This window comes from Anas acuta, chromosome 2 (genome assembly GCF_963932015.1).
Source record: "Anas acuta chromosome 2, bAnaAcu1.1, whole genome shotgun sequence".
Taxonomy (NCBI): Eukaryota; Metazoa; Chordata; class Aves; order Anseriformes; family Anatidae; genus Anas; species Anas acuta.
This window is the reverse complement of record NC_088980.1, coordinates 11286735-11312774: the sequence shown is the minus strand read 5'-3', so window position 1 is coordinate 11312774 and position 26040 is coordinate 11286735. Positions and strand designations below refer to the sequence as shown.

At 44.6% G+C, this 26040-nt stretch overlaps 1 protein-coding gene across 2 annotated transcripts in view; it reads left to right on the top strand.

The window, feature by feature from the left end:
* The first annotated feature begins 219 nt into the window (after nt 1–219).
* LARP4B (La ribonucleoprotein 4B) overlaps nt 220–26040 on the top strand; it is a 57236-nt gene continuing 31415 nt past the window's right edge. Inside the window, exons 1-2 of one of the 2 annotated variants that reach the window (XM_068673483.1) lie at nt 220–341; nt 18537–18671. In XM_068673483.1, the coding sequence (XP_068529584.1) occupies nt 18591–18671 (81 nt within the window). In that variant the 5' untranslated portion in view covers nt 220–341; nt 18537–18590. Of the gene's footprint in view, nt 813–18536; nt 18672–26040 lie in introns of both variants that reach the window. The other variant, XM_068673482.1, reaches the window with a different exon arrangement.

Genomic DNA, 26040 nt, shown 5'->3' with positions numbered 1-26040 from the left:
CCGCAGCTTTGCGCCACGAGCCCTGAGGGGCCGCCCGCTGCCCCGTGAGGCGAGGCCGGGCCGCATCCCCCCCCTCAGCCCCTAGCAACGCCGCCCGCGGCTACGGCGGCCGCGCGGCGCCAAACCTCCACGGCGCGCGCGCGGCGGGGCGGGGCGGGGCGGGGGCGGGGGCGGGGGCAGCTCCCCCTCCGCCAATCCGGACGCGCCGCCGCCGGCCCCGCGCGCGCCGCCGCCGCCGCCACCAGCAGCACCGCCACCGCCGCCGCCGCCGCCCAATCCCTTCCGCCGGCGGAGGGCGGGACTTCCGCCGGGAGCCGGAAGCGGGTCTCTCATGCGAGCGGGTGCGTGAGGCTCGGCTCCCAGACGTCGCGGGCCCCGCCGCCGCCGCCGCGTCCTTCCTCCTCCTCCTCCTCCTCCTCCTCCTCCTCCTCCGCTCCTTCCTCTCCTTCCTCCCCCTCCTCTTCCTCCTCCTCCTCCTCCGCGCCCCCCGCCCGCCGCCGCCCGCTGCCGGCCCCGCCCCGCGCTCCGCTTCTCCTCCTCCTCCTCCTCCTCCTCCTCCTCCTCCTCCCGGCGGCGGCGGCGGCGGCGCAGCGGCAGCCACGCACGGACAGGCCCCGGCCCGGCCCCCGCTCAGCGACACAGGGCCCCGGCGGCGGCGGCGGCGGCCGGCTGCTTCTTCTCCTCCTCCCCCCCCCTCCCCTCTCCCCTTTCCTCTCCCCTTTCCCTTCCCTTCTTCCCTTTCCCCGGCCGCTGCTGCTCTTCTCGGCGTTCCCCGGCCAGGCCCGGCCGCAGGGCGGCGGCGGCAGTGACAGGTGAGCGCCCGGCTCCTCCCCGGGAGGCCGCTGCGGGGAGCGGCGGGGCCGCCGGCACCCCCCCAACCCCCCCCCCCCCTCGCCTGCTGGGGAAGCCGCCATCTTCCCACCCGAGGCGGCTCCCGGGGGAGCGGGAAGAGGAGGAGGAGGAGGAGGAGAGGAGGAGGAAGGAGGCCGGCTCCGGGCCGTGCTGCCGCCCGGGTAGGGCCAGGCGCCGCCCCGGCTTCGCTCCCTGCGGCCCCTCGGGGGGGAGGGAAGGGGAACGGGAACGGGGGAGCCGTTGGGTTGGGGGGGTTGTGGGGGGGCTGCGAACCTCCGGGACACGGAGCCGTGACTGCACCTCTAGGAGCACCCCCGGAGCGCTTCGGCAGCGGGCACCCCGCCGGCCCCACGGGCTTTGCACGGGGGGTGCAGGGCGCAGAGCAGCGCTGGCAGCAGCAGCCGGTGCCCAAACGGCGTTTTGTCCCCCCCCCCTCCCGGAGGACGGTGTCGCCGGCTGCCTCAGCCGAGTTGTTTTCACTCTCGGTTTCAGTTTGTGCAGATGCTGGGAATTACTACATAGCTCTGTCCGCAGCTTAAGCAGATGCGCGCTTGCCAAACAATGTTGTCCAAGGTTCCTCTGCGGCAGATAAGTATAATTATTTATGTTCTGTAGGTGAGGGAATTGAGGCGAAGTGGTTAACGCTTTGCCCGTGGCCACGCAGGGAGAGTTGGTTTCAAAACCACTGTTTAAACTTGAGTCACGGTTGGGGTAAAACCCTGGGAATTCTGGCTGGCAGCGCTGCGCCTCGTCTCTGGCCTAGTTTTGTTGGCCACCCTCTGAACCCTCAATAAAATAGCAATAGGGAGCTTCCTGAAGGGCTGCCTCGGGATCGCGATCGAAAAGCTCTAATCTTTCCTGTGGCTTAATTTTTATGTAAATCAGATCAGAGTTTAAGGGACCGGATCGTTTTTAAAAAGGTCAGAGCGTGTTTTTGTGCTTTTTCTTTCAACTTGCTGGGATTTCACAACTCCAGGGTTTTGATTCTCATCTGGTAACTTTTTATCAGTTGAACTTTCACTTGTTTCCTGCTGAGCTGTAAGCAGTTCTTCAAGTTAATTCTTGAGATAGGAAACTAATCAGCTTATTCACCCCAGCAATTAGGAGGATATTGATATTTTCTGTTAGATATTGTGTGTTGTGGCGAGGGGGGAGATGACAGCGCTATGTCCTGATAAGGCAGGTATAGGAAATGGCAGGTATGTTATCCATAGCGTCTCCAAGTAATTTTATTTTCCTTATGTTGCCGTTTACATGGATGTGCTGTTTGTATAAGAAGCCCAAATTACTGCTGTGTTTAATTGATGTTCTATTCAGGCAAAAAAAAAAAAAAAAGTAATATTCCTTGTTGACAGTGAAATACCAGGTTTGGATAAATGAGTTGGTAGGAAACATTTGACCTCTTGAATGTTCCTAGACAAGTGATTGCATGTTTTCCTCATATATAATTGGGTCCTTAATTGCATGTAATGTTTGGGATTAGGCTGAGTTTTTTCCCGTGTAATTCTTTGTTTTTGTTAAGTGTTTACACACGGATGCCCTAAAGGAATGAGGGGTCAGCGTGAGCGTGTTGTACCTTGGGTGCTTTATGGCTTGCTCTGATGCCAATGCACCCACAGGAAGGTATGGCTGACTTACAGGTGATTTCTATACGTTCAGACCTGGGGCTGGAATGTAAATCTGGTTCAGTACGGGGCAAGATGGAAGATCTCTAACTGAAGGCAATCATGGGGGCTTCGGGGTTTTGACTTTTGGGTGTTTTTTTTCAGACATGGGGTAAACCATATGGGCAGTCTCCTGCTTTGATGTTGAACTTCAAGTGAAATGAACTACCTGGCCATTTCATTGAAATGCAAAAGAAATGCAGCTTGCCTCCGTGTAATCTACATGTGCCCTGGAGATCTCTTGCTGCATTTCATGCTAAGTCCCGGATCTGGCAGTGGCTTTGGCTTTAAGTTGGTTGTGAGCTTCACTGGCAGGGTAATGCAAACTTCCTTAAATATTTAGCGTGTTACCTACCCGAATGCACATGCTAGGCACAGAAAGGGCATACTCTTAACCATGGTGCGTGGCAAATCTGAAGTGACAGCTGAAAGGCAGTAAGAAAGAAGTTATAAAGAGCAGAGTAATAGGGAGTAAATGTCTTTCATTAGCTTATTTCTTTTAAACAGGTGGCTTTCTGGCCCCTCACAGTCTTGTAAGGTAATGGCTAAGCTATCCAAATGAGCACCTAGAGCACTTGATTGATGTTTTTTTGTGTCTGTGTTGGAAGGGTAGGTGTGTTCAAGGGCCCCAGCCTTACCGACCTTGAAGAGGAGCCTTCTTGTCTTGGAGATCTTCTGTGAAAGCAGGCGCAGAGGTGGCTGTGGAGGTAGCTAATGAATGCAGTGTCAAGAAGGCTGTCCCTGGCACAGAGAGAAAAAGGCAGAGGAGTCCAGGTGAAGAAGGCAAAGAAACGTGGTTTCAGGCTTTGGAAGTGCAATTTTTTGGTGGACACATTCATGTGAGAGGGGCTGCTTCATGATGGAAGATGCTCGTTCTGTCCAAAATGTGGTCTGCCAAGGATTTTGTTCCTTTAAGCATTTACTAGCAATACGACATTTTTAGACAACTTTGTGTAACTCTTAGAAGTAACTCCGTGTTTATGCTTGTGTGGAATTGGTGGTGTTACACTGACTTGGGTCTTACAACTCTCGTAGTTTGCATTCAGAATGGGCACACAGGTGCCAGGGGGAGAGGAAGGATGTTACAACATAGGACGTTGGAAGGAAGAAAATTAACCCCTCCCCTGGCAGTTTGGTAAGAGGCAATAGCATGTGGAGAGATGCGTAGAAGATGAGTAAAAGCTACTCATGTAGTAAAAGGCCCAGGAAAGGCATCTGAGCAATGCTGTTCCCTAAGCAAATCATATGCACGCTGAATCTAACTTTTTATGAGATATATCTCATTTAATCACTGCAGCTCAGACAAAATGAGAACTAGTTGGTTGGTTAGATTCTTATAAGGTCAGCAGATTAGGGAGGGGAAGATATTGTAAAACATACATTTTGGAATAATTCTTGTTTTATGTGATATCCTAAAAAAAAGGAAAACAAATAACATATTGCATCAAAAATACCCATGGAAAATGCTGTAAAGCAGAACTTCAAAGCTTTAGCTTCTGACTGCCTTTCTTATATGTGTTAAATTTAAGGCAAACCAGTATGTCGTATGTCAAATGTGAAAACAGAGCTTCTGAAGCACTTTATGAATATAAATAAATATAAATCTGAATATAAAACTCAGTGATATTTCAGCTGGTCACTAAGTCATTGGATGCTGTACAAGCTGGATAGTTGAAGCAGACCCATTTCTGTTACAGCAATCTGTTTGATTTTTTTAAGGATATACTGGTTTTGTCTGACTGGCTCACAGTAAATGAAAATTATCTTTGAAATACTGAGTTGGAGGAAGTTGTTTGACACGGAGCCTAGCCGTTGGTTTCTGTAGCACCCATTCATTTAAGTGTAGCCCAGTTCCACAGAGCAGCGTGAGAGAGAAGCAGATTCAGATAGCTGCTTCACAGCTGATATGTCAAAAGTTTTGTGATGGAGCCAAGAATGCTTTGCCTGTTTTCATCGCTCTCCCACGTTTCTGTGCTCCCTACAGGTTGCTGTTGCGTGTCCCATCCCGGGGAGAGCGGCTTCCCCTGGCCCAGGAAGGCCCAGGAAGGTGGTGCTGCGGGGCAGTGCTGCCGGGAGCGGGCTGCTTTGGAGCACTTCCATTAGGCGTGACTGTAACGCGGGGTAATTTGGAGATTAGGATAGCCGTGACAGCGTTGTGTGATGCGTGCTGCTGCTGCAGGTATTTTGTGTCTGGCTATGTGTTTCAGGAACAGCAATTAACTCCAAAATTGGAAGTCTGACGGGGTTGCTAATATGTGGCCAGCTACTTAGCCTAGAACATTGCAGGGAATTGGGGAAACGCTGTTTTGACGCCCTGATGAATCACCGATTTCTTTGAGCCTTAATCTTTTCTACCACTCATTTACTGTGGAGGGCTGGGCTATGCATATTCTGGATCCTGTCAGTCCAGCTCCTTAATGGGTAGCTGAGTGATGTAATACCAAAGGAATCACTCGTTCATAAGCTCAATGGATTGCCGCCTCTGCGCTTCCAGCAGCTCTTGGTGCTCGCATCAGGCTGTTGGCATGTAAGGAGCTGGTGGCCCGGGACTGTATCCTACAGCGGAGGTTTATTCTGGATTGCCTCTATGTGCTCACAGGCATCTCCCATTTGGTACACATGTGCTTCAGGTCGCAGGAGCTGTGCACGAGGTTCAGTTCAGTTCTGGTGCACGCTGACATCGATGCGTCCGTCTGGCGTGGTGGCCTATAATGAATGGGACCCAGAACTGTGTTGTCTCTTAAGGACATCTTCCTAAAAGTCTCTACCACTACTAAAACTGCACCCAGACAGCAGTGTAACAACTTCAGAGAGACACCTGCAGCTGCTGTCAGCAGTTCACACAGAACTTAGGAATGTCATGTTTGGAGCGAGCTGCAGAACGTAGTTATTTTATCTGAGGCTGGCTCTTCAGGCTGTGCTGGGCTGGTTGCAAGTCATTTTAAGTGCTGGATCTCTAAACTCTGAGATTTCCCACGTTTTCTTGCATGAGTATCACGTATTTTCTCTTTGCTTAGATTAATTCTCCTTCACTTTCATACTGGTTCCTCCCTGGTAGCCTCCTTAAATCAGCAGTGATGGGGAAGTATTGATGCTTTATCGACAGTATTCATAAGATAGATTCCAGCCCCAGTGAGGGGGTTACAGGCTTGCTTGACAGAATTGTAGTCTGCTGTTATTGCCTGGAAGTGTTTCTTGGTATTTCTCTGCAGCCTTGACATCCTGCTTCTATTTCCAAGTATTTTATTGTCACAGGGTGTCAGGGATCTGACAGGGAGTCTCGAGAAACAAAATGTTACCCAAATAGCAATTGTGTAGAGGAAAAAAATATTAACTGTTTGATAAAACTCACCTGTCGGAAACTTGGTGAAATGCTTGAGCAGCTTACAGTGCAGCCCGGTGCCAGCCTTACGGGTTTGTTTGCTGTCAGTGCTGGTATGCAGAAGCATACTTTTACAGGTTGTGATGCTGTCCCAGGTTGCCCCACAACAGAGCCTTACTCTGACTGTTGTTCAAACAAGGAACTGGTGAATCAACAGGCCAATGTCCAAAGCAGCTTGCTTTTTCATACCCTGACTGGAGGTTTCTGCTCAAATCTTTTGATGTGTTCAGCTGCCTTCTGACTCGTGTTCCGGGAGTTGGAAAAAACAGAGCAAAACTGCGTGGAGCATCAGGGCACAGCTACTTTGGGCACTGAGGATGAGAGCTTAGGAAAGAGCTGCCTGTACGTGCAGAATTCGCCATCTGAGCTCGGAGTTTCATTCCCATTCGGTGTTGTTGCCACCTGCTAGATAGGGACAGAAAATGATCAACATGTTGCTGTTTAAAGCAGCAAGGCAAACAATTTGGGCAAAATAGCACTGCCTCTGTTGGAGCGCCTCCAAGATCTTAGGTCTGTATTCCTCTTCCTGCCTAAAGCTTGTCCGATTTTTTCTAAATACCCATTTGTAAGACTTAGCAGGGATTCTCTTTACCAACCTGTTGCAATTTAGGTTACAATGCGCTTTGTTACAGTTATAATTTTCTTAATTGATGCCTTGTGTTTTAACTGCTTGAATTCAAGATATCAGTGGAATTTTTAGGAGGGTCTGTGCCTCGGGTATTTTGATTCGCGTGAAAGTGTTACTGTCCTTAAACCCAAGCTCCAGTGCTGGAACAGTCCATCCTTTAACAGTGAGTCAAAACCTGAATTACCAGTAGTTTTGATTACAGTGATACTCTGAAAAGGTGGGGTGCTCTAACTTTGAACCCAGCAGGTGATAGGCTTTCATGCAGTGTTTTAAAAGTAAGCAAAAGTTGCTTCTGATTTCAGTGAGGCTCGTAATGGAGGATGGTAGCTTCTTTCAAAAGAGGAAGTAATGCTAAAATGACTGGATTATTTGGGTTAAATTCTATTTCTGGCAAAGAGGTTAATGAAATAATTGGCAAAAACATCAGCTTCCTCTTTGTATTACAAAGCCTTAAAGTTAAATGACGCTTCTTCAGCAGGTAGCTTCATTTCGCTTTAGGTTTGCTCCTGAGCATGTCTCAAAACTTAAACTAACATATTTTAGGTAAATGAATGCCTTTCAAGTCACCTGAAAACAAACAAACCCCAAAGCCAGAGGGAAGCTCGGCCTGGGTTGTATGTTTTGCAGAACAGCTGTTTATTAAAATAACCCTTGCATCCTCAAGGATTGTTGTAAACGTTCCTGTTGGAAGAAAACTTGTATTGCACCTTCTAGTACTGTAATTGTCAATGTTTTATTTGGTTCCACATACGCCTCCCGCCTGGACTTCTAAGCAGGTATAGACCCTTTTCTTTTTAACTTTTCCCAGACTCTTCTGACCAAAGCTGTGCTGTGAGAGCACCGCAGCAGCTGTCCCGTTGGCACACCAAATCTGTTCGGGAGCCCTAGATCTGCTTGCATATGAATCCAAACTCCTTGCTTTAAGATTTCGCCTTCCCTGAATTAGGCGTTCATTATGCGTTTCAAGAATGTGATGATAAAGAACTTAAGCACAGCTTCAAAGCTTATTTGCTGTCTTATTTTTTTTTTTGTGTGTGCTTTGAATTGTTCTTTAAGTGCCCTAGAAGCTCTTAATGCAGTGTTTGACCTCCACTTCCTTAAGCACAGCGCTGATTGCAGACTTGAAACGTGAAATCCAAATAAAAGCAATATGGCTATTCGAGGATGATAAGCCTTTTAAGACATGTAAAAGAACGTCAGACTTGTAACCTCACCCTTGGAACTACCCTAAATATTAACCTCAGTGCTTCAAGCGATGTTTTCACGCTTTCATCACGACAAGCTGCATCTTCCTCTGCAAATTTCTGGGCTTTTCTAGAAATCAGCAGATCTGTAAGGAACAGTCATTTCCTTTACCTTGGGGAACTGCGCTGCCTGGAGTCACCGACAGATTTTTAGCGTTGTGTGTGTCTGTTGGCAACTTTCTGGTTAGCAGCACAGAGAGTATGCGGAAAACTAAAGGATCGTGTTGGTAAATCAGGAGGAGGAACATCCTGTAGTTGAAACAAGGAAGTTCGTTGTTCCCAGCATTGCTAAACTGCCTCTCTTCATGCACAGCGCCTAGCTTGTTTCCTCTAAGTAAGTGCTGAAGCAGTTGGTCCTCTGTCATGTGTCATCTCCTGAAGGTTTAGCTGCTTTGAAGAATTCAGAAAGGCCCAGTAGCTGCTGCATCCGAGCTTTAAACGCGTGCAGCTGCTAGCAAGGTACTACAGGCGCTGCAGTTGTTTTGTGAAATAAACAATTTATAAAACCGCGGGTCCGTTTATGGTGAGGCTGCCCTGCCGAGGTGCTGGGGAGGGTGGGAGCCAGCAAGGTTCAGAATCGTACATTTTCCAGTCCACATTGGGAATCGGCCTCGATGCTAAACTGAAAATTGCCTCTCATGACAAAAGTGCGACCGTTTCTGTAAACTTCCCTGCTGCACGTGAGCTCTTAGCATAGCTCGTTGCTGCTTCCTTCAGTTGTGGAATAGGAAGATTAATCTCTCCCACTTCCCTTCAGCAGATAGCTTAAAAGAAAAAATAACCCTCAATTAAATGAGAGCAAGGCAGCTATGTTTGGAGGGAAGATGAGCAAGGAAAATACATTATTATGCATGATAGTATCTTTGCATAGTAATTTTTCAGCTGTGCATGAGAAGATACGATCGAACAAGACAGACGTAGGATCCTGAGTGCCCCAGTAAGCTCACCTGCTGCAAATAAGGTGTGTCAAAGTGAAGAACTGTAGGTTACAGGGAAAATACCTGAGAAGCCTTTCACGTGGCTTTTTCAGATAGTCACATTGAGCTCCTCACCAGGGTGTTGCCTGTGGGAAGGAGTAACTTGGGCTAAAGGGGAGTGCAAGTTCTTGTAAAGTTTCTCTGCTAAGTAAATGGGAGTTTAAGTTACCATCCGGCGTTCTGCAAACGCCTATTTAGAACCAGTCCAGAAATGAAAATAACAGTATTTTATGAAATCCCTAGCCACTAGCGGAGAGCAGCTCCTGCCGCATCTACTCCAGGTCAAGCTGTAATTTTCTTCCCAGCTCGGCTCCCGGCTGCCAGTCAGTTGTCGTGGTCTTCTGCTTTCTGTGTGCACAGAGGCGTTGAGCAACTGTCAGTTCATGTGACCTCAGCGCGGATGAGCAAAGTGGATGATAGAAGCTGATGAGGAATTAAATGAGGTTTCGCATTTGATGGCACTAAACTTCGGAAGTGTATTTTTGTGACGCTTTCCTAACGTTTGCATTAAACAAAAAAATAATTTCTGCATCAGTGAACAGTGGTACGACACGAAAAGGCTGGGTTTGGTAGGTGTCAACATATCTGAAGTTGTTGAGAAGCTTTAGCTTTTAGAGAAGGATGCATTTAGCCTGTAAAAGATCCCACCAAAGCATCTGCAGTATTTTTGTAGTAGGTAAACAATTTTAGCAGTTGGAAGTATTTCTGTTATTAAAAGTACCAATGCATTTTATTTGTTTTGCTTCATTTTTTGCAAATAAGTATTTGCAGATGTGAATCCCAGCACTCCGGGCACCGTGCAGACACTGGCTGATGCCTCGTGGTGTAACAGGTGAATGCGGATGGATGGGAGCATCACGAGAAACCATTGAGTAGTGTGTGAGTACAGCCTGTGATGCCTGGGCTTTGATGAAAGCCTCATCGGTGGACTTCTCTTGTCTGCGTGTCCAGATACTCAAAAAATCTCGTGGAAGGAGGGAGCTTCCACCATGTTTTATAGCTGCTTTTAATCCACGTTGGGCAGAAATGGTTTTTATTTGCTAGTTTTGGCTGTGGTATAGGTGGGCTGTCTTAAAGGACTATTTGCCAAGTTAGCCTCCCTCTGTGGTTAGGCTCCTTTAACGTGTTTGGTCTCCATCCTACGCCTTGGAAGCAGAGGTGCTGCTTTATAGGTGAGTAACAGCAGCAGAGAGAGATGGGCCTGGCCTGTTAACTTCATTGAGAGCAGCAGTGCTGGGTTAGCAGAGCTCTGCTGGTGGAGACGGCTTCTTGGGGAGCAGGAGGAAAGGAACATGAACGGCATCGGTTGTTCAGCTTGGGCTCTGTCTCCTCTGCTGGTGGTGCCAGAAGTAGCAGTGCGTGTGTGCAAGCAATCCCTGGGCAGGTCTCTGGTCAGCTCCTGGTGGGAAGGAGCTCGCTCAAATCTGTTCCATCTCTGCTCTCGCTGCTGATCGCTGTCCTGGATAAATCAGAAGGGAGAGCGGGGCTGGGAGGCAGGGTAGAGGTCAAACACTTATGAACCAAACTGAGGGCAAGTGAGGGAGTGTTTGAGTGGGAAATGAAGTACTTTCAGGTACTTCACGAGTCTGACATTCAAGCACTTCATTTATCTCTTTCCTGAGAAAGAAATAAGACTTCTCTCTCCTTGAGTGTGAGATGTCTTCTGCTTTTGGTAGGCCTTGGTCATGAGCTTAGTACTGGGGGTTCTCCAGCTGAAACCATCAGCTGGTACTTTTCTATCTGGTTACTCCAGAGGATGGCTTTGAGGAGCGCTGTGATGTAGCTGCTTCATGCCGAGGTGGCATTCCTCCTGTCTCTGCAAAATTGTCACGGCGTGGCTGAGCTACTGACAAATTGAACTCTGCCGTTTGAGGGTTGCTGAAATAACGCACAATAGGAGAGTGAAGAGTTTATTTTAATTAGGTCTGGAATGTTTTTGAAATCGTCATCTGATAAAAAAAAATACCCTATCTGACATGCAGTCGTGATAATGGAAATAAAATATGCGTCTGTATGGATAACCTGCAGGGTGTGTGCTGTTAGTCCACTTAAGGTGAAGAAAACAAGCTTGTGGCTTCGTGATGGATGTGCTGCATGCAGCAACTCCGGTTAATTAATACTTTGGGGTTTATAATGTTATGTGCTTCAGTCTGCAAGCAGGAAAGTGCTGCTTCAGATCTGAAAATTGAGAACAAGCTGTAAGCAAACTGAAACTGCTCCTGACACAATGTCACTTGTCTTTGGGGCACGTGGTGTTCTTATCAGGCACGAAAGCTTCTTCCCAGTAGGTTATTCCTGATCCGGTGGGTGTTCCTAGTGTCCTTAAACGGCAGGACCTCCTAGCTTACATACCATGAAGTGCATGGTGTGTTGTGTTACGAGGAGGACGTGTTCCACGGGTCTGTTACTCTTCTTGGAGTGATGTTCAGGTGTGTACAGGATAGTATCTGCATGTAAACCTTTCTTGGTGTGCAAGAGGACAGCAGAAATGGCGATCCTGTTTGGTAAAGGGATTTCCTTTTAAGTGTGTGTATTTGAAATCCAGCACTTGGAAGGCTGGACTTGAAAATGATAACCGGGACTGTTGGCTGGTCAGGGTCATCCCCTCACCTCCCGTGTGCTGTCACGCTTTCTTTTTACTGTCTGGGATTGAGTGGGTGCAAAAGGCTCTAAATTTCTGCCCTTCCCCCTCTTTCTCTTGCTGGCGACTGCCAGACCTTCCCATATACCTCTGCACAGAGCACTAACTCACTAGCATCAGGTTTCTTTGGTAATCTGTCACCTTTGTTCAGTGACTTATTGCTCGGTATCTCTTGGACAGCTAATTACTGTTAACGATCTGAATTTCTAGACCTGCAGAGTAATCAGTTCTCCGCGCAGCGCCATTGCCCATGTCTGTGTGCGAGTCGGGATCAGGAAGCTTAGCACGGGATGAGATTGCAAATTACTCAGGAAACCCAGCACAGAAATGTCTGGTAGGTCTTGAAATCAGGAGACTCGGTGTTCCCTTCACACAGCAAAGTTAACTCGTGCTCTTGAAATTTGGACCGTGCTTAGAGGAGCAGCTGCACCTGAAGAGATCGCTACTGAAACTGTGGAATAGTTTTGGAAACTATCAGCTGCTTAAAGAACAGAAACAACAAAAACTTGGGGAGCGGAGGCAGCAGCTCGAAACCCTCAGAACAAGCGTTTGCTGTTGCAGAATGTTTTTAAAAGGAGTACAGCATTAAAATGTCCTTCTGGTGCCGTGTCTGGTTCTGACGTGGTGCCACATGGGTTTTAAAAGGCCTCGCATCTGCCAAGTGAGTACCAGGTGTGGGCTCACCTGCTGTGTGTGTGTACGTGTTCCTCGTCAAAACCCCAATTCCTGCGTTGTTCTTGGTGCTTCCCGGGGAGTGCTCGGGCACGGGCAATTTTCTTGTCAGGAAGGAAAAATGAAGAAAATCCGCTGGTACTTCTGAGGTTTTGTGAAACCTCACCTCCCGGTAGTCGTGCTGGCACTTGCCCTGGCTGCGCGCATGTTTGGAAGCCTTCAGCTGGCAGGCGCTGATAACGTCTGGGCATGTGGTCAAACTAGGTGAAACTTTCAACTTTTCCCCCTACTGGGGAGTTAATTAGCAGTTAAACAAATCGGGAGCCGTGTGCTGATTTTTAAAGCAGTGGTGTATTCAATATTTAACTTCTGCGGACACACGCTGTGACTAAATATTTATGTCGTGTCAGCTTTTTAATTGCTGTTGGGTAACACGGAGTTTACAACTTCTGTAGACGTGATGGTGATTGCACAGATTGCCGCTGACAAATGGGCCTTTTTGTGTTGCGGGGCTTTTTAATGTCCACTGTGGTAACGTAACCACCTCGTAGTGTATCTCCTTTTAAATAACACTGCCCTTTGAATGATGCATTGCTTCTCCCATCTGCTGCTCGGAGATTGATTTCCCGTTTTGAAAGGAAAGATGGGATCCTGACATCTACGTAGGAGCTGTGTCATGGACTCTCTGTGAGGACCCTCACAACGACGGAGCTTTCTGGGGTTATTTATCTTCAAAACGGTAACGCTGGTCCCATGCAGGGGGATGATGGTGCTGCTCTGGCATTAACAGCTGGAATCTTTCTTTGGAAGTCTTTTAAAACAGTCCTCTGATTAAAAATGGCAGGCTCCAGTTTGTAATGTTTTTCAACGCTGAGACGGAGGGAAACCTGCAGCCACTAAGGAGCTGGATTCACCAGGTCTTCTTGGTGCTCTATAAGCAACTGTACTTGAGGTGAGAATGGAATATGTCAGGAATTGACCACGTATTGCTTGGGTACATTCATGAGACAAGTAAGAAAACAAAAATAAGCTTAAACAGGAGGTGATGTTTTAAAGTGGGGATGTACCTCTGGAAGAGGCGTGTGTTGTTTCTCCTGTCAACTCTGAAGTCCTAAGTAATTTTGTAAAACTAAGTGCTGTTCAGACCCTCCTAGCTCATAGAAATATAAGACAGTGTCATGGCAAATTAGGAACGTGATTTTGGAGGTTAAATACTGTTTTTCCATCTTTTGTTAATACCTGCCTTCTGTATTAAAGCCAGTCGAGGAGGTGATACTGCTCTGTAGCTAACCCAGCGATCGGTATGTTTCAGGTGTTTCTTGCTGCAAGAAATCAGTGATGTGATGTGTTTGGCAGGTGCTGGAGCTCTTTCCAGAGGTGGAGTCAGTGGTAGTTGTGATTACTTCTCCTGATCCTCATGGATGCTCTCAGGAGGGTGTGAAAGGCGGTGAGAAAGTCTGCTGGGTGACTGGAAGGAGGGCTTTGGCCAGCAACTGGCAGGTTGTTGTGAGGCGTAAGTTGAGAACTGCACCTCTGTTTTGAAAACATTTAATGCTTTCTCATGTTCCTGGAAGGGTATTTCTGCATTATTAGCCGTGTGAAAAGTTTATCTTCATCTGTGTTTAAAGTTTTGAAAATGTTTGTGAGGAAGAGTTGTTCACGCAGCCGGGCTCAAATCTGTTTTTGTTTTTTTTTTTTTGCCTGCTGGAAGAGCAGTGAAAAGATCTTTTATTCTAGCGAGCTTTTTTGTTTTATGGTGTTGCTGTTTGCAGTGTGAAAGTTAGTTGTCAGCACTTGCATTTGTAAATCTCTTTTTAAGGGCTGATTACACTGGGCTGAAAGTTGGCAGGCAAGATCTCAGCCCTAGAGCATTGTTGTGGGTTTTGCATGTTTTTAAATAACAGATCTATCTGACTGGCCTGATTGAGGGAATGCATGCTGCTACTCATACCTTTGTAACTCTAGGCAGCAAAACAGCCTCCGTAACAGCGTGCTTTGAATATGAATTAGAGAAATTAGAGACGGCTAATGGAAGCAGAGGTGTGGGGGGATCGGGAGCTGCACTCCGGGGAGGTTTTGGGGGATTTGAGGGGGCGCAGCAGTGGCTGTGGAACCACTCAGTAGATGTCTTGGGAGATGTTGGCAAGGTTGTGGTGGATGTGGATGTGGTGTGTTTGTGTATAAATACCTTCAGAGGGTTGAACATTAACTCTGCCAGCTCTGTAAGATGCCTCAGCCCGAGCTAATGGGCGGTGTAAAGGTTAGCCTGCTGTTGGCACTGCGCTGCCACGCACGTGTGGCTGGTATGAGCGCAGCCCCAGCTGCGGTTGGCCTGGCACCCAGACAGCAGCGATGGCGTGGCTGTGAGCACTGCCTCTGTAGGTGTCCCGTGGACGCTGTGGGATCTTCTGGAATGACACCCCTTACAACAAGGGGCATGCAGCTCTGTAGAGAATCCCATCCACAGCTTTTCAGAAAACTGGGTGAAGATGCTTGTGGTGGTTCGGAGGGAGAGCAGTTCAGCAGAGGCTGCAGTGCCTGCTGTCGGTGTGGCTCAGTCCCTGCTGAGAATATTCTTGTAGCTCCTCAGATTAAGCGCTGCTACCGGGTGCCTACAGGGACAGGTTCTGTACGTGTACCCGTAAAGAGTTACTGCACTTGTGTCTTTGCTCTAATGAGAAAACAGCCGTGTTAATGCACAGCTCCCCTTCCTGTTGCAATTACCAGCCTAGCAGACCAGGTAGTGTTACAGTTCGGGGAGTAATCAGGACTTCATGGCTGAATGTTCTGGGAATTTTGTTATTGCTGTTTTTAAAGAAATAGGTTTTCACCTGTATTTTAATCTTTTGGGGTTAAGTGTCCTGCCTGCTTACAAACCAAGTCCAAACCGCTGTGAAGAAGCTGAGGTAAAAGCCATTCAGCTTCTCTTGGGTTAGGCAATTCTGAAAATGAGTATTTGCATGTCTCGAGTTCGTTTGCTCTTCACATAATACACCTGATGTTGTTCAGCTTGACTCACTGTGGGGATCAAAAGGCAAGGCAGAAGGAAAAGTAATGATGTAGTGTACATATTTACAGAATTGAAATGATATGGAAGATTGAAATCGTAATGGGGTACTTCCAAATCAAATCATAAATCCAGCCATTCTGCAGGCTGCATGGCAAGGCAGAACTTGTGGAAGACGTGGATTTCTTTGTGAATCTGCTTCCTATAGACTGAGAACATTATTTAAAAGATTGCATGCCTATGAAGACTTTTCTTGTGTTTTTAAATAATTTGAGTTAAAAAATACCTCTGACAGCTCGGTGTTGTGCCATAGGGAATGCTCTCTCTGTCCCAAAGTGCTCTGCTGACCTGCGTTTTTCTCGTCTCCTACTTGTGGCAGTATGTATTTACACAAAGATATGGTTTAGCATTCAGTGAGCCAGTGTGTCTGTTAAAGTGGTGGGCAAGTTAGCTGCTTAATGGAATTAAAAACTTGATTGCTGTATTAAAATGCCACGTCAAACTTGTGAATTTGACCATTAAACTACAAGAGGGAATAAACTCTAAGCTATAAATGCTTATCTGGAGTTGCTGGCACTATCAAATACTGGCTGGTTCTGTAAATAAGTTTGTGTGCAAAGGTATTTATAACAATATCAGTATTAATGAATAGCATGCTAAAAGCATCCTGGAAGTAGCCTTTAACATCTGGTGATGTTTTTTTCTTTTAATTCCTATTTTTTTTTCCTTCTCTGTGAAATAACGCTGCTTTTTTCCACAAGCACTGTGTTCTCTGACATGACAGTCGTGGCAGCTGCTGTCATGCAGCCTTTATGCTTTAAGAGCCTGGTGAGTGGAAACTGTGGTGAAGTTCATGCATGTAACTTTTCCAGAACAGCCCAGCACGTGAAGTTGTATTGAAGCACAGCAGAACAGATGGGATTTTGCAGCAGAGCACTTGCCATGCCGCAGACTTCAAGCAGTGTGGGCTACTCAAGGAAGAAGACTGCAGGATCTTTCAGTGTGGTTTATGCATTTGTAGAAAGGCAGTAGCTGGGCGTTGTTAAAAGCATAGGACTTAAACGGTGGGTTGAACATCCTCTTAAAACAGATTATAATAATGTTTTATTTGGTTTGAGAAACATTTTGATCCTTAATGATGGAAATGTGACAACAAAAATGCAAACCCGTACATTTATTGATATAACTTCTCATGAGGTCAGTGGATTTGTTGTGATGTCTATCACAACAAATATGTGCGCTAATGAGAATAATTATTAGTCTGAGCAATCCAAACAAAGTTACCTAGAGCTTCAATCTAGGCCTAGTCTGCGATAAGGGTCTTGTGTAATCTCATCTGAAGGGCTTTTGAAAAGCAACAGAGTGGTGCACTGTTGTTCTTCCAACTTCAGATTGCTTGGGCAAGCCACCAGTAATGTGAACATTGCAGGCATCTGTTATCTATCAGCTGGCTGACAACTAGTCTACCCTCAGCCTAAATTAATGATTTAGCTGAATATTTTGTGCTTGATGGCCAGTCAGCAAATGCTTTAAAGAGCATATGTGTAGTGGAACTTTACTCTTGTTTGTTAGAATCACATGTTCCTGGCTGTTCTCCTTCCACAATCGACGGATTTACAAAGTGCTGGCGCTTACGCGACATACTGGAGGGTGGAAGAGGTGGCGGTGTGACTGGGGACGTGCTGAGCCTAGGAGGGAAATGAGGAGCTGTGAGATCAGCAGGTGACATGGAGGGATTTGGGAATTGATTTGGGAATCGCCGTGCAGAGGAGATAATGTCATTACTGACTGAAATACAGTAGTGCTTCTGTAGGGCTTAGCTTGTGGCTGAGGACTAATGTGCATGCTTGAAAAGCATAATAAGTTTTGTGCTGTTCTTATGTTTAAAAAAAAAAAAATCCAAATTTTTAAAGAAAATGGTTTTAGCCTCTGGAAGTTAACAGGAGCTTCCAGCAAGAAGCTTGGACACCTGCAGGGTTACTGTGCATACAGCTTCCCATGCGGGGTTTGGACGATGTAGAATCGTGCTACTTACCAGCTTTTGAAGAATGGTTTTCATCCTGAGGATGACTTTTGTTTATTTCATAAAAGACAAGCATCCCAAATTAATTCCAGGCTTTCTCATATGTAGGCTCTGCGTATGTTTGTATGTGTGGGACAGCATGGTTTATTTCCTCTGTTTGCTTTTCGTGTCAAACTCATTTCTCCTGTACTTGAATAGCTTTTAGTCCAAGAGCATTCAAAAAAAAACAACTTCTGGGTGTTTTAACAGTGACACAGTGCATGTGTTTTTGTTGAAAACATTTGCTTTTTTTATGTCGACTTTACACCAATAGCACGAAACTACGTTCAAGTGTTCATCTAAGCTGAATGTTTACTCCTGCCCAGGATGTCAGTTTTTCTTCAACAGCTTTGGCAAGACAACTTCTCTTCTGAATGACTGGTGTACAGACACATGGATCAGTTTGTCCCTTACGTAGATTAATATTATGATTGCACTTCAAAATTTTGGAACTTATCAAATTGTATGAAAGACTTAATCCTTTCAGAATATAATGGAAAAAAGGGATTCCACAGAAGGCCGCAAAGGCATAGATTGACAGGGATACTCTTTTTTAACTCCGATCTTTAGGTGTGAAGATACCACAAAAGCAGCTAAGGAGTGGAATCATACTGTTATCTTCCCTGTGCTGCAAAATTGTAATTTCTGGGTGCATATGTAAACCAAAAAGCATATTAGAAGTTGTTTGTAGTCCTTAGAGAAACAAAAAAAAAAAAGTTACCCTGCTTTACTTCCCAGTATTTACTTTTTGAAACTTGATTTAAATGAACCTTTTCTTTCCTTATCAACCAGGTGTTGTTTAAAATAACAATATTAAGTCATAGTCTCGAATTTCAAAGCTAAGCCACTCAGACGTTCAGCTCTCCTCAGTTTTCCACTTGTCTAATCAAATAAAATAACATTTTAGGATGATGGAGCAGAACAACTTGTTGAGCGTCACTAATAGAGCAGAAGTGTTGTAACACGCTTCTTGCAGTTGGCGAAGATTAAGTGACTGTCAGAGTAGCTGGAGAAGACAAAGGTTGGTTTGTGACTAGAATGCTTCTTAATGAGTAAGCCTACCAAGTGGTGTAAAAAAGTCATAGTTTGAAAACCACTCTGAATAATGAAGGTGAGAATGAAATGAAACTTCCCCACGGAATTTCCCTGCCCGGTGCGATGGCAAGTGTTGTGTGTGCTATTCATCTGCACTCCCAGGGCTGGCAGCTCCTGGAAGCTGGGCGCGTTTACGAGGTTGCTGTACCCGTGCCTGCTGCCCTAACATTTTCCCTGAACCCATAATGAGTGCGTCGTGGGGAAGTTCTTTGGGCTTTTGGTCTGAATCAGCACGGCACATCAGGAATGGCTACGAAATCGCAGCAATTTCAACCACTGCTTAGAGAATCTTTTGTCTTTGTCTTTCCACAGCTTCCAAAGGTGACCAGTAAAGTTCTCTCTGAGCAGCCAAAAAGCAGACAGCTCATGACTTCTGATCAGGACACTAAAGTTGTGGCTGAACCGCAGGTGCAGCAAGTACAAGAAGTTAAAGACGGTTCTCATCTAGTAAGTATTGTAATTACGCATTCCCATCACGTAAGTGTTGCATGAAGCAGGTTTTGTAGTATTTCTTAAAACAATCTGAGATATAACTTTGATTAAAAGACGACAGTGGGCTATGGTAATATTGTAGCATAAAATCCTAGAACAGAGTTATTGAAGGTGGCTACGTCTCCGTACCTGGTAAGAGCCTTAAATTTTAATCAACCCTACAGAGAATATAAACAAACTCATGTTTCACTCTGTAAGGTACAGGGCTTTGTAGCCTATACAGGAATTGTACTGCCAGTCTTGACTTGGGTTCTGGCTCACAGATTAACTAACATGTAGCAAATGCACTTGTCCTGTATCTACAACTGAAAAAAACATAAACCCTTAAAAATAGGAAATTGCCTCCTATAATAGGAGTTTTGCCAAATGGCATGTGCTTTGGTGTTGCTGTGCAGCATCCAGTAAGCTGCTTTATGGGATGCTTTTTGGCAGGTAATACAGTGTATAGCACTCTGTGAATATATGTTGCAGTAAATGTTACAGATGTTTTCAAGTAGGTTGATTTGTGTATAAGCTTTACTTTTAATGTTATGTTTTCATCTTTGATAGTTAATTGTGTGTTGGGAGGAATGTTTTCTCTTGGAACATCTTGAAGGGTTTGGTTTCACTGCATATTCTGCTAGGCACTTAATCTGCACTGTGCATTAATGGATGCTTGCTGCTTAAACTGACTTTGCAGCAAGCACTAAGAAATGTTTTCTAATACACTTCAGACTTGTGTTTTGCTTAACTAATGGAGCTGATATTCTGTATGCTGTGCCCCCTTACCCCCCGCAAAAAAAAAATATTGGCTATTCTGGGATCTCTTACCTGTCTTACCTTTCTTAGACGTAAATTTCTTCTATTTGACAGTAGAGGTGTAAGTTGAGCCTATTTTTGTGCCAAAAAAAAAAATTGAACTTTTTTTGGTTATTCAGGTTCTTAATTCCAAGAAGCCCTTGAAGTTCTGAAAGCTATTTTGCCACGTGCTTCAATGTGTAAGCTTGAGTAAGAGAGTATCTGCCACAAACTTGCAACTTTCAGTGCACTTTTAACAAGTGCATTAGTATTACAGGTGGTTTGGTGGTAGTTCTGGTAATTTGGTATTCTTAAAAGTTTATAAAGCTACATGTAAACTTGGATCTAAATCTCAATTTCAGTTCTTTCATGCTTGGAGAAAGACTAATTGTTTCTTGCAGTTTCAGGAAAACTGCTCAGTTTCTTAGCAGAAGACGAATCCATTATTTTAATATTCTTATGGATATCTCGGAATCTATCCGTAGAGCTATAATGCATTTCAAATAACTTATTATTTTGAGAGGAAAGCTTTTCCTTTTCTGAATAGTTTATTCCCAAAAAATGGGTTCTGTGGTTTTCAAGTTTTTTCTTTTTTTTAAATTGTGCTATTCTCCTATATGCACAATATCACAAGGTTTTGTTATATCAGAATTCTTGTTGATACACGTTGTCATGTTTTTAAAGGAGGTGTCTTTCATAGCAGTATACATGCATGTGTGTGTTTTGCCACTGTTTCAGAACTTCATTTCCAAGTTTTTCAAATTGTCATTTGCAAGCTATAACAATGTTATAGTTTGAGTAAAACTTCCGAAGACAGTCTTATCTCTCCAAGGGTGTGGTAGATAAAAAGGAGAAAAACTTCTGACGTTGTGATTCTATTACATTTAGCAAGTGCATGCTACAAGTTCAGTGAAGTTGCCCTCTGACCTCAAAATAAACAAACAAGGAACAGCAGGCAAGGCTTTCTCTTAGCTTGCATAGAGGTATAGTTTAATCATAGAATCATAGAATGTCCAAGGTTGGAAGGGGCTCACAAGGATCATCAAGTCCAACTCCTGGCTCCATGCAGGACCACCCAAAAATCAGATCATGTCTGAGAGCATTGTCTGAATGCTTCTTGAACTCCAGCAGCTCAGTGCGGTGACCTGGGGAGCTCGTCCCAGTGCCCGACCACCTCTGGGTGCAGAACCTTTCCCTAACCCCCAGCCTGACCCTCCCCTGTCCCAGCTCCATGCTGTCCCCTCGGGTCCTGTCGCTGTCCCCAGAGAGCAGAGCTCAGCGCCTGCCCCTCCGCTCCCCTCCTGAGGGAGCTGCAGGCCGCCATGAGGCCTCCCCTTGGCCTGCTCTGCTTGGGGCTGAACAAACCCAGGGGCCTCAGCCACTCCATATATTTTCCCCTCCAGACCCTTTACCATCTTTGTAGCCCTTGTTTGAACAGTTTAACTTTTAATGTTGAGGTGCCCAGAACTGCACACAGTGCTCAAGGTGAGGCCGCACCAGCTCAAACCAGAGCAGTATAATCCCTTCCCTCAACCACCTGGCCATGCTGTGCCTGATGCACCTAGGGTGCAGCTGGCCTTGTTGGCTTCTAGGGCACACTGCTGGCTCATACTGATCTCACCATCGACCAAAACTCCCAGATAGATCCCTTTCCACAGGGCTGATACATGTCTTTGGTGATCCACTCTCCACTGTGTATTTGATGTGAAGCCATATTGCCATGGTATCTGGCAAGATTTCTAGGAGTCCTTTTTAATACCTTTAAAAGAAATTTGCTGAATTACATTCACTAGCTAATTTGGCTATGCTGTTTTACGAGGATCAGGTGATACTTAGTCTGAGTGTTTTTCCTGCACTTCAGGAGGAAAGCTGCAGAATTTCTATTGGGAATTTTCATGCAGCTCTTTAGATTCTGGAAAAATACCTCCCCAGAGGGAATATATAATGTATTTGTTATTGTATCTTTAAATATTAAATTCTCCTAATTATCACTACATTTGGTCTGCTTTCTTTGGCAGGATCTAAACTTAACACGTGTTCTGCTGTTAGTAACGCTGAGCAGATAGTCAGTAGTGACTGATTTCAGCCTCAAGTTTTGGTGCTGTGACTCATGACGGAACCCTCCAGAAGTCACTTGCCAGGTTGCTTATGTTAGTGATACAGAGGTCATTTGCTTACTAACAATTTTCAGAGCCTTAACCTGATGGTGAGGGAGGCAGTCTTCTGTCTTTAAATATCTATCAGAGTACGCTAGGTGTTTCATTTCAAACAACAGTTTCTCTGGAGCTTCTTTTTTTTTTTTTTGGTATACTGATAACTATTCTGTTTGGGGAAAGCCCTTGTCGAACTGGACCCAGGGAAGTCTGTTTGGGAAATGTTCCTCTCCCTTTTCACTCACTCCTTAGTTAACTTTTGCTCAGTAACCCTTTGCTACTAGAGATCCAAATTCGGTGTTGGAGGTAGCTTGTATGACCTCTCTCTACCACCTAACCTTTAGTGTTAAAGTCTTACCTGGTGTGTTGACCCTAAACTCTTCTCCTGACGTGCTGTCATTTGAATATGGCCTCTAGAGCACTTTCCAAGGACCAAAGGATTTTTGTTCATTGATCAGCTGAATCAGAGACCTAATCTGGACATTGAAATTAAGCTTTACAAGGAATTATTGACATAAAACAGCAACTGCTTCTGCAAATGTTTGTTCCAGTGGAAGAGGTTAAGAGAGGAGGGTCTTCTAAACCTTGCTGTCTGATTGTGATGTGCACATCACCCATGCCGTCTTTAACTCAATAATTATCAGGTGCTGTCAGGGGTTTCTATTAGTGGAAAGTCAAACTGGTGTGGTTTGCGGGCTTTTGCCAATGTTCATAATTACTGTAAATACAAGTTCAATCAAAGCATTGTTTCTAAGCCCAAGAAAAATAGCAAGTTTGAAAACTTAGATGGGACTTGACTGTAGCTTGGTAAGAAGTTTTTCACAGCAGTTAATATGAAAGGATGTCTTGGGCTTACAAGCTACTATATTATGTTCAAAAATTCTTTTGCAACTCATTCAAAAATAAGCCTGATAGAATTTACAGGGGACTGAGGAAATGAGATTTAAGACAAGGTCCTGAGCAAAAATTCAGTATAGTATATAATTCTGAGACCATCTGACAACATACAGCACTACAGTATGTGCCAATTAAGAGTTAAGTAACGGTTTGTATAACATGTAGGTGATATTTAATAATTCAAGAGGTCATGAATAGCTTTAAACAAGAGATGGGAGGATCAGACCTTAAACTGAACATGTGCAGTATCACATCTTGAAGCATCGATATTGCTCAGTGTTCTTTTTTTTCCTCTCACACAGTTATACATTTAGAATATAATAAAAGTATTTAATAGCTCTGCACATTTAGGTGACTTCTAGTGCTATTTTTAAATTGCTTTGATGTGTAAAATGTGCATATTTAAACAGTCCACTTAACCCTGATGTACTGGGGGGAAGCTAAGCAGTCTGATCAGCTGTCTTCCTGCAGCCTGCAGTAGTGTCATTGCGATGTCTGTCATGATGCTGCTCTGCCCTTTTCCTGTAGCTGGTGGTGGGCGTGACATCAGGTAATTGCCTCCAAGTGTAGGGTAACAGTTGTTTAAGGACCGATTACAGTTGCGTGACTTTACTGTAGGAAAAGGATAAACAAAGTTAAAATGTCAGAAGGTTGTAAGGACTGTTTTAACTTGTGCTATTGTTACTTTACAGATAGCCTTGTAGACATCAGCTTCAAAATATAGTCTATATATAGATTTAAACCCTTATTCCTTGAGAGCATTAATAGAGACATGTAGAAATGACAGTAGGTTGGAGGTATACCCCTGTTAATGAGCATGTTGACTTCTGGTGTCCTATGTAGATGTATGCAGGATATATGACTTAAATACTAATTAAAAAAAAAATCTGGCTGTGAAAGTGCTGCTTCAGAGCAGTTCTGTGACATGGGGAAGGGAAACCTTGAGTATATGAGAAATAAACGAGAACCAAAATTGCAAGAAAAAGGAAAAAAGGCAAATGTAAATGCCTCACTCCACTGAATCAGGCTCTGAAGCGTTAAATCACAAATTCTGTTAGCTTTGGTAGTGCTTTTCAAGTCAGGTGCAGGTGTTAGCTTAGTCAGAAGACTTTTAAGACTTATTGAGTCTCGGAAGTTAACGAACAGTATTGAGAAATGTGACTTTGTGTTTGCTATAGGCGCTTAGATAAAATCCAGAGGAACGTGTACCGAATGCACCTCTGCACATAAGAGTATGGGAAAACCAGAAGAACCTTCTGCTTGCCTGAACTGCTTCTGCCATTTTCTCTCCATTAGCTGATAGCAGAATTGCTTGTTAAGGCACAAGAGAAGTGGACTTTGCCCAGGTCTGTCTTTTAGAGGCTCTCAGTTCCTCTCCAGAAAGCTTGTGCTTAGTAATGGCTGTATCACAGAGGGGAAAATCATGCCACTTCTTTACCTGGCAAGAGAGTTTTCTGAGAAGTTAGAAACTTTGGAAGTACTGATGAGGCTTTATACAGACATTAAAAGCAGCTGAATTGTTTGCCCATGGCAGTTCTTCAAACAAAACAACAACAAAACCTCTTACAAACAACCCCCTCCCCCTTTCCCCGCACTTCGTTCCAGGGAATGCTAAAGAGGGGAGTGCCTTGGCATAGCTTTAAGTCTGAATCAAGCTGGATGCAACTTGAATAACTTTATCCCAGGGGAGAATTAAAAAAAAATGCAGCAGATGGCAGCAATGATGCATCAGACTTCCTATCCTTAAGAGCAGGATAGCTGCAGGTGCTTGGGAGGCGGTGTGTGTTAGATAACCCCGGGGAGCAGGGTAGCCTTCCTCATGTTACTCTGTGATTTCAAAGTGGACTTGCTGAGTGGGAATGTATTTATTTGGTAGCCAATTCAGTAATCTTTTTGATGGTCAGAGGATTAGTGGTGAGTAGGAGTTTTCCCCTGAAAGTTAGCCAGTATGGTTCTTTTCTAGGTACTAATCTGAGTCTGCCAAAGGCACCTGAATGTATGGGGCATTTAAATATATAGTAACCTGTGCTTCACAATCTGGAACATCATTTCCTTTGATTTCTTTGTCCTGCAAGCAGAATGCTTGTCTGGGGAGAAAAAGTTATGCTGGCAGCTTCATTATAGCTTTATGCTTTTTTGTGTACAGAATGTAGGAGAAGTAGGGTAAGAAGATGATTGAAATAAATGTTTGAATATCTTGTGAAAGCTTCAGAGAAGAGAACAATAGCATTTCTTGCTGTATTAGGAAAAGAGGTGAATGGTTTCAGATTCTCACCTCTGGGGAGGGTGTTATCCCTTAAGTATTACCTGTCAGGTTTATGGGACAATTGACCTCTAGTCTGGTTTATGCTGCTAAATTTGTAAACTCTACTGTTGCTACAGGGGTGCTTCATGGTGACTGCAGTGGAGGCTGTCTGAAGTGAAACATCTGAATTTCAAGAGTGCTTCTGCACTCGCGCAGTGGTACCTTGTACTTGCAAATTGTTGTCAAAACAGTTTGGGATAGCAAGACCTTTTTTTTTTTTTTTTTCCTGCTTTATACCTGATTTTAATTCAGCCTACTTCTTCCTGTGGCTCAGTGCAGCATCATTTTTTTCCCCCACACTCTTCAATATGGAACAAAAAAAGTTTGCTTCCTTTTGGTTCATTAAGCAGATGTGAACTTTGTTTACTAGCTGGACATGAATGAGTAAAAGAAGAGCTAATGCTTAATTTAATTACGATTAAGCAACAGCTACGTGTACTACTATCTTGACAGTAGTAGGCTTTTCTGTTGGAGAAAAGGAAGTAAGGAAGGTTGAAAGGAAGAAGTGACTATGGGCTTCTCTGGTTTACAAAAAAAATCCTGAAGTTCTAGAATTTAGCAATACTGTAACTCTACAAAAATTACTAGTTTACAAAATATTGTAAAATTCCAATATAGTAGTGATAGGGACTGTAAAGACCACTTAAATAAGACTGAATCATGTCTGAAGCTCTTATTATGTGGGCTACTTGACTTGCCATGAAAGCAGCTGTAAAGTAGGTTACAATGACAATCATGTTTAAATAAAATGGAAAACTAAAGCATGGATCTAGATGTGTTAAGCAACAATTACCCTGCAAGTATAGTTTACAGTAAAAATTAAATAGATCTAGTTCCAGTTATTTGAAAGTTAACTCTTCCAATTAGCAGTAGTACCCTTTTATGCTGCTGTACGAGTACAATGAAGGCAAACTACCAGGCTAAATTGTAAGTCTAGTTCAAATACATCTTGATTAAACTTGCCATAAGGTGCATAACCAATTAAAAATGGCACTCGGATCAATGTCCAGCTGAAAGAACATTTGAAATAGGTACTTCAAGGGTCTGTTGTTCTGCCTTCCTCAGTGTTTTTGGTATATTTTAAGTGATGGGTAGAGTGGCGGTAGAGTCTGCAAGCTCTCTGAAGGAGGGGCTCCAAATTTGAAATGATACTGATGGACTTGAGAAGAGATCTAAATAACGTAAGGTAATG